The sequence below is a fragment of the Nothobranchius furzeri genome, chromosome 11, assembly GCF_043380555.1.
Source record: "Nothobranchius furzeri strain GRZ-AD chromosome 11, NfurGRZ-RIMD1, whole genome shotgun sequence".
Lineage (NCBI taxonomy): Eukaryota > Metazoa > Chordata > Actinopteri > Cyprinodontiformes > Nothobranchiidae > Nothobranchius > Nothobranchius furzeri.
In genome coordinates this window covers 46,920,927-46,929,829 of record NC_091751.1, presented here as the reverse complement: position 1 = coordinate 46,929,829, position 8,903 = coordinate 46,920,927, and the positions used below count along the sequence as shown (strand labels likewise).

The following is an 8,903-nucleotide window of genomic DNA, read 5'->3' as shown; positions in this document are numbered from 1 at the left end:
AAACATGAAGCTTTCGCTGAGGCAACCTCAGAATAAACGTGTGCGCGTGCGTGTGACGCATAATCTGGTTCCGCAGGCTGGATGGTGATTGCTTGAGGTTTTGTCTGTTCTAACTCGGGCACACGCACAAAGGCAATGTTATGGCTTTTTGTTTATTCCAGCCCTTTCTGCTGGAGCCAGACCAAAAACGATGCTGTCAAACCGTTTGGACGCACAAGCACACCCATTAACGCTCACGCGCATCCAGTCGAAATCTGCTGAATGAGACGCTCCTGCAACATTATGGAGTCGCACAGCGCGCAGACGGGATGGACAACTTTGGTGCAATCTGGGCTTGAGGTCAGAGTGAGTGAGCGGTGTGCGGCGCAACAGATGCAACGCCGGGAAATAAGCCTTTAATACCTAAAGGAACTCTCAGCGCAAGCCTGAGTCAAAGTCCTCTGCAGTGCCGTCCTGCTCGTCGCTTTTCATTTGGGAGTTACTTCACCTTTTTTACGCAGAAGTCAGTGGAGTTTTTATTGCACTAACTCAGATTGATCCACCCGGCAGCTTAGGAAGCCTCTCATGACGTTACAGATCCTGTCTGATTTACTGGAGCCTGCCAGGTGAGCGGCGGTTTTAGAATAAGCGCATAGGTGGACGCTTTTAAGCACGATGCCTCCCAAAAAGAAGGTAAAATAGCTTTTCTTTCTTTTCACGTGTGTGTGTGTGTGTGTGTGTGTGTGTGTGTGTGTGTGTGTGTGTGTGTGTGTGTGTGTGTGTGTGTGTGTGTGTGTGCGCGCGCGCGCCCAACAGGAAGCGTGACACACCATCTGTTGCACTGGGCGTTAATCCGTCTGTGTGGCCTTTCCACATCAGTGCGCTCACTATGCGCGGGATGGATGGAGATGCACATGGATCATGTCATGCGTCCAGACGGCTTTAGGACGGGTTGCATAACAAACTAGATTTTAATCTTACAACTCAGACTCACAGTCAGGGAATTAAAGTATAGAAAGTGAGATAAATGAAACTGTTTCTTGAAACTGGTGTGATCAGACAAAAATAATAAAAATAAAATTTGGCCTGTTGCTGCCCGGTCCATAGAGTTGCTTAAATTGCTCATATCTTATAATAATATCCGGGCCCTGCAGAGGTCTTTGAAGGGTGCTTAAAGTTAAAAAAGGAACATTAGAGCAAAAATAACCAAACAAGTACCTGAAAATTCAGATGAGATCATTCAGTTCAAGCAAAATATCAAACTAGGTAAAATATTTAACATTGTGGTATTAATTGAATGTAATGTTATTTCATTATAATTGTTTTAGTTTTTAAAACTGACATTTCTGGGATGTTATAACACCCCAGAAATGTCAAGAAATACAACAACCTTTTATACCCCTGAAGTTGTTTGATTTTGAGTTGCTGCTCTGATACTTCAACAATGCATTTAAATAGTAATAAAAAAGGGAAAACATCCAAGTTTTCCTTTAGGTTTTTTCATGATTATTTCCCTCTACAAAACTCAAAAACCAGCAATTATTTTTGAACTAACTATTTTCAGAACCCCGCATAATGAAGACATTGGCTTGTTGAACTATATACTATTTACATAAGACTTATTTTTCACCCATGCAGGCTTAATTTACTTTATTTAATATTGTTTAATTTATGAAAAACTGTATTTTATTTTCATGGCTATGACAAATATTTCACCAACGTGTTAACAGTTTAGCTAACAGAATTTACAAAAGCAAAATAAGGGGACCCGTTTCTGTTTGGCTTTAATTCCCTCAGCAGCAGAGGTGGTCCAAGACTTTGCTCCAAATAGTTTTTTGAGATGGAAATTAGAAGAAAGTGGCTCAGCTGGTTTCCAGTGTTTCAAAACGTTGGTGGTGTCAAACTCATCACAGAAGCTTCCCTTCTGCGTCCTTATTTTAACCCTAAACACATCCAAGTCTCATCAAACAATCAAGGAGCTGCCCCAACGCAAGCTTCTTTCAGTTGGTGCATTTCAAGACAATCATGCGTGTTGAATTGGTTGGAAATAATTAGGGATGTGAATCTTAGAGCAACTCACGATTTGATTCGATTCCAATTCTTGGGGTGCCGATTCGATTCAGAATCAGTTCTCGATTCTCAATTTAAAATCGATTCACAATCAGTATTAACAAAGAGTGTCAGCTCCAGGATGAACTACTTTGTTGTACAAGTTAGTTAAAGCTATGGGACATTTTTATTTCACTTTAAACTGGTCTTGCTCCAAAAATGCAAATTTACAATGTAAAATAAAGTGATTCTAACTGTAAACAGAAGCAATCTTTTGACCAAAAGGCAACATTTATTTATGCTTACCTTGTAAAATATAACAAATCTGTAGTTACCCAACACTATCTTTGAAAGTATACGGTCAAATACTTTTCAAGTATGTGTAGAAACAAGTTACATGAGTAATCCTGAGTACTCATTTATCAAAATAAATATGAGAATATCTCCAATTTCTGAGTATGTAAAAAATTACATTCAAGTGCCCTCTTATCAGCAGATTCAAACATAAATCATCTCAATTTATGGGACCACAAAAGTAAACGGAGTACTGACTCTCCTAACAAAGATCAGAATAGTGCATCTCAAACCTGTAACATGCCAAATATTTCAGTTCTTGGAATCAGTTCTGAACCTTTATAAATAAGAATCCCGATTCAGACTTGAATCGATTTTTTTTCAGCACCTCTGGAATTAATAGGTGGAGTCAACTGGGTGGAAAATCCATTGGGTCTTCTCTGAGTGTTAAGAAAGAAGCATTGTCTCGGGAGTGCTGATTATTATTAGATCAGTGCAGGACTTTTTGTTTTTTAACTTGATGAGCCTTGTGATGTTTTATCTTGGGAGAGGCTAAAAGAAAGAAAAGTTTTTTTTCTTTCTTCTTTTAATTATTCTGTACTGAACAGCAATGTTTGACTGTGGAAACTAGTCTGAGTCTGATTTTCCTTTAGAAAGAAAATGCAGTACAGCTTTCAGGATGACCCAGTGTCAGGGATTGCAGCATGCTGACCCACTGTTTGTCAGGAAAAGCCTCTTAGTCGTTGTTACAAGCTAATTAAATGCGTTCTCTTCTCTAAAACAGGAAGTAGAGCAATAGAATTTCAAAGCCGTCCACAAAGTTTCAGAAAGTCTTTTTGTGCCATGTGTATGTTGTTAAATATGCATGTCTCTTTAGGATAGTAGATAATATTTTATAATCCCCATTCAAACTGCCATGCACATGCACCCATATCCCTTCTACCCAGGAATCGCTTTGTGTCACAGTTCTGTGTGGAGCTCAGAGGGCTCTATAGATGCAATGTATCCATAACAGGAGTAAAGCAAGTCAGGGATAAAGTCACATCGATACAGTCGATGCAGCTTTTCCATCTCCATCTCATGACTGAGTTTGAACTTGCAGTCTAAGCAGCATTGTTGGCCGTCTGAGGGGTTCGCATTTTCCTCTCTGGCTCAAAACTCAAATTGACGCATGCTCTCCTAATCTTCTTACTCATAGTAGAGAGAGAGCGAGCGAGAAAGCAAGATACTAGTTTTAATATTCTGTCTCTGGCTCTGTAATTTTCTTCAAACTGTTCTCTTTTTTCCGCTTTATGATTAATGAGCAGCTGGCAGAACGATGGCTGCAATTGCTCCATGTCTTGTTTTATATGCAGGGAAGAAAATTAAATGAAATCAAATTTGCTAAGTGATCTGTTTTTGTTATCTAATCATAGTTTGGAGACCATGAAGGATAAAACAGATGCTAAGTCAGACAGGAATAAGTGTATGTCTATTATTAGACAAATATACATGGAAATAGGAATTTATCATATCCTATTAAATATCTTTTCACATCAGATGTATTCATAATTTACCTTCCACATTTCCTTTAGAGTAAATGTGAAAAATTTCATGTCTTACTTTATTAGACATACCAGATTTTTTAGATATTAGTCATATTGTCACCAGCCAATGTAAGATGCTCTGTTTATTGTAACACATGTTGAGGGGTAACAGTGGGATGTGGAATGTTGAACTGGCCGTTACATAATGTCCCCTTTAATACAAACAGGCAGTGATGGTAAAGTCCTTTCAACACACCGTGTAGGCTCATTTTTATTTACTTTGTACCGATTTGCTGCCTATTTCAATCTGAAATTGAAATTCTGAAAGGCTGTAATGCATCTTTAAACTCCAGAGAAGGAAACGAGTGCCAAAGCGAACATTAGCAGTGCCAGCTCTCCTTTTTTTTTTTTTTTTTTTGCTTTTTTGAAGCAGCAGGCAGAAGGCACCAAGCCTGCATCCGTCTGACAGATGATGCAAAGCAGCTGATGAAAAAGACTATGAGAAAAGTGAATTGGACCAAATGCTTTGTGTGGAAGAGCAGACTGTCAATGACCAACATACAATACTTCATTACAGTTTCTATAAAATATGCATGGATGACAGATAAACTATTTGTGCAATCAGATCAAATAATAATAAACATCTAATGCAGGAAAACATCTGGGATCAACGCTAGATAATAAATAAACATTAGTTACAATTTCATTTGAGACCTTCTCTGCCAAATAAAAGAACTGAGAAGTGTTTGAGCAGCCTTGCTGTCAATAATTTGTTATAGCAAAGGGAACAACAACATATAATCCATCCGTCCATCCATTCAACCATCAGCAAACAATACACCAAATTACCTGAACTCCTTCTTGAGCCAGACCCGACCAACCTGGAAGAAACATTCTAACTTGGCTAGAAATATGCCACAAATTTGGAGGAGCTGACTCTCATCTTGGCTGTTTCGCACTTAGCAGCAAATCTCCCCGTCTGCAAATAGCAGAGATGAGACCCCGAGTTTGCTAAACCAGACCTTCCTCTCCATGGCTATGCCATGAGGTCCTCACCATGAACACCACAAACAGATTAAGAGATGACGCGTTCATTCATAAGCATTTCTTTAAGTCCGTAGAACATATGTGGACCAGATAACTAAATTCCCCCTGACGATCTACTTAACTATTCCATGACTTGGACAATGGTCACATCGTTCCTCCTGGATCTGAGGTTTGAAATTCCATCGAAGCCTCCTGTTCATTTTACACACACTCTACAGTCTTTTTTCTTGACAACTGGGACCACCATCATTGTTGGCCTTTTCATGAGGGCTGTCCCTGTCCTCCATGGGACATTGAAGAGGAATTTTCAATCATAACAGCTCCACAACATCCAAAGTGTTCAGTATCTCAGGACAGATGTCTATTACCCCTGGTGCTCCGCATTTGTTTTAACTTCAGCAACCTCAGTCAGCGCAGTGAACTCAACTTGTCTAAGTCCTATGTTGGTGCCTCCTTGTTAGAGGACATGGAGACTAGAATGTGGAAATGATACCCAGTCTGGTTCAGCAGTTCCCCACCCAAACCATAAAAAGCCTGGCATGGGTCCCCCTTTCCATTCAGAAAACCTGAAGCTACTTCAAACCAAATGAAACCCCTTCTACGTGGCTTCTCTGAACTCCTCCAATGCTTGACTTTTTGCTTCTGTAACCTATTAGATTTGCAAGAAGAAAGCCATTGTTGACAAAAAGACATATAAAGTCCTGTTTGTCAGGAGCCATGTGGAGGACACAGTAAACATGTGGAAGAAGGTGTTCTGTCAGACGAGACCAAAGCTGAACTTTAGGGCCACAATGTAAAATGCTACAAGTGGAGGAACATCTGCTCAAAACACTAAACACACCATCCTCACTGTGAAGCATGGTAGTGGCAGCATCATGTTGAGGGAATGCTTTTCTTCAGCAGAGACTGGTGGGAAGATGGATATACAGGGCAATCCTGGAAGAAACCCTGTTGGATGCTGCAAAGATGCACCTTCCAGCAAGACAATGATCCTGAACATACAGCAAGAGCTACAATAAAATAGTTTAGATAAAAGAATATTCATGTGTTAGAATGGCCCAGTCAAAATCCAGACCTAAATCCTGTTGAGCATCTATGGGGAGACTTGAAAACTGCTTTTCCCAGATGCTCTCCATCCAGTCTGGGTGAGCTTGGGCTATTTTGCAGTGAATAAAGTGGGTCTCTACATTTGCAAAGCTGGTTGAGACGTACCCCAAAATACTTGCAGCTGGCTCTGCAAAGTATTGGTGCAGGGGGGTGAATACAAATGCTCACTCACTTTTATGGCTGCATGGCATAAATGGCTTCCAAAAAAGTATGTTCATGTTATAATTAACTGTGTGTAACACATTTATGGAGATTGGTCAAAACAACCAGCTGTTGTAACACTGACGGTCCAGCGTGGTCACATGCTCTACTGATTGTGGCTCTGGCCCATGAGGGGAGGATTATTTTATTCTACTGTGCAGCTTTCTGAGGATCATGGATTACATGTTATAAAGGCAGATCTATTTTCATCAGTGGGAGTCATTAATGCTGAGGTGGCGTATTTCTCTCAGCAGTTGCTATGGTAATGCTTCCCCATTAGTGGAAAGAATGTGCAGGAAACGTTGCATCTCTAGAGAGATGAATCAAATTAAAATCTTAATTTGAAAAGGACAAAATGTCTACAATTTATTGAAAATTACATTTTCTATTCTGCTTGAACATTTATTTGACTTGTTGACTCAAATGTTTTCCTTTTTAGTGGCGTTATGTACCAAATTCATGATAATAATAATAATAATAATAATAATAATAATAATAATAATAATAATAATAATAATGCATTGAACTTATATAGCGCTTTTTTAGACACCCAAAGACGCTTTCACACTCACATTCACACACTGCTAGTGATGGTAAGCTACTTGTAGCCACAGCCGCCCTGGGGAGGTCTGACATAGGCGAGGCTGCCATTTGGTGCCGTCGGCCCCTCTGACCACCACTAACACAGGCAAGTTTGGTGAAGTGTCTTGCCCAAGGACACAACTGCAGGATACCCCTGGCGGGAGCTGGAATCAAACCAATAACCCTCCGATCATGAGGCAACCCACTCTACCACCTGAGCTACTGCTGCTGTAATTCATGCATCCATCCATCCATTCATTTTTGGACGCTTATCCGGGGGCAGTAGCCTAAGCAGAGAGGCCCACACTTCCCTTTCCCCAGCTACTTGGGCCAGCTCTTCTGGGGTAATCTTAAGGCATTCTCTGGCCAGCCATGAGACATAGTCCATCCAGTGTGTCCTGGGTCTTTCTTTAGGTGTTCTCCCAGTTGGACATGCCTGGAAAACCTCACCAGGGAGGCATCCAGGAGGCATCCTAACTAGATGCCTGAGCCACCTCAACTGGCTTCTCTCGACGTGGAGGAGCAGTGGGTCTACTCCGAGCCCCTCTCGAAAGACCGAGCTTCTCACCTAGTCAACCAATCTCCATGACAGACCAGTGCAATACCTGCACCGCTGCAGATGCAGCACCAATCTGGCTATTGATCTCACATTCCAGCTTTCCCTCACTCATGAGCAAGACCCCGAGATACTTAAACTCCTCCACTTGGGGCAGGACCTCATACCTGACCCGGAGAAGGCTTTCCACCCTTCTTGGACTCAAGACCATGGTCTTGGATTTAGAGGAGCGTATCATCCCAGCTGCTTCACACTCAGCTGCGAACCACTCCAGCGAAAGCTGGAGATCATGTTCTGATGAAGCCAACAGGACCACATCATCTGCAAAAAGTAGAGACTCCATCCTTGGGCCACCAAAACGGATCCCCTCAACCCCTTGCTGTGCCTAGTAATCCATAATGTCCATAACAGTTATGAACAGAATCAGAGTCCAACTCTCACCAGAAACGAGCATGATTTACCGCCGCTAATGTGGATCAAGCTCTGACACCAGTCATACAAGGAACACCCCCCCCCCCCCCCCCCCCCTCTGAGGGTATAGAGCTGGTCCAGTGTTCCACAGCCAGGACGAAAACAACATGGCTCCTATTGAATCTGAGGTTCATCGAACCGCCGGAGCATCCTCTCCAGAACCAAACAATAAACCTTACCCGAGAGGCTCAGGAGTGTGATCCCCCTGTAGTTGGAACACATCCTGCGGTCCCATTTTTTAAATAGGTGGACCATTACCCCAGTCTGCCAATCCAGTGGAACTGCCCCTGATCTCCCAACATCATTTAATTTAGCAAATGCAAGTACATGTGAAATTCAGCAGAAGCAACACTCTTAATTGATAATAAAACCACAAGTTTGAGTAAAAAACATACAGAATCATCCAACTAAAAATAATTATTTGAGAAAATAAAACTTTAAAATTGATTACATCATTACATTTTTAGGTGTTGAGTAAATGAAACACCAAAGTGTGCTTATCAATAGGAATCATTAAACATTTGGGAATTTTATTGCAAGGTACCCTCAACTCTGACACCAGAGACGTCAACGACTCTTGTCGTGATTTGGCGCTGTATAAATGAACTTGAATTGAATTGAATTGAAAACCCAGTCTGTCACAGCGTGTGGGCGAGGTGAGCGGAGGCAAGGATCCAAATGCGGGTGAAGAAGGCAGACAGACAGACAGACAGACAGACAGACAGACAGGAACGGTTTAGCAAGAAACACGCTGGACATGGAAACAATGAACCAACAAAACCCACAGAACTGAGAGGGTTTAAATTCATAAGGGCTGGGAGCGAGAGGCAGGTGGGAGCAATTAACAGGGACACATGACTTAACAGAATGGGGAGACAGGACAGGGTGTGACACAGTCCACATTTAAGTTTGTCCTCTGGGGAACCATCCAGCTGGCTCGAAGTGACTCGTTGGCTCAGATTCTTTCAGTTTAGACTGAGGCAGCTTCCCAATCAGAGGCTTCTTCCTTAATGCCCTCTCCCGGCGTGCATTGAAAGAGCTGTGTAAACGTTTTGAGTGGAGAAAAGAGGCACCTTCAGGTAGCTGCACTT

The 8,903-nt window shown here is 41.8% G+C and overlaps 1 protein-coding gene across 5 annotated transcripts in view; it reads left to right on the top strand.

Annotated features, from left to right (window-relative positions):
• The window catches only part of cacnb2b (calcium channel, voltage-dependent, beta 2b), a 39,177-nt gene that overhangs the window by 10,624 nt on the left and 19,650 nt on the right, over nt 1-8,903 (top strand). The window contains exon 1 of one of the 5 annotated variants that reach the window (XM_015956560.3): nt 1-672. This exon is cut by the window's left edge and continues 1,126 nt beyond it. The exons of the other annotated variants lie outside the window; for them this stretch is intronic. Coding sequence (XP_015812046.1) covers nt 655-672 — 18 coding nt within the window. The 5' untranslated portion in view covers nt 1-654. The remainder of the gene's footprint in view (nt 673-8,903) is intronic. 5 annotated transcript variants of the gene reach the window in all.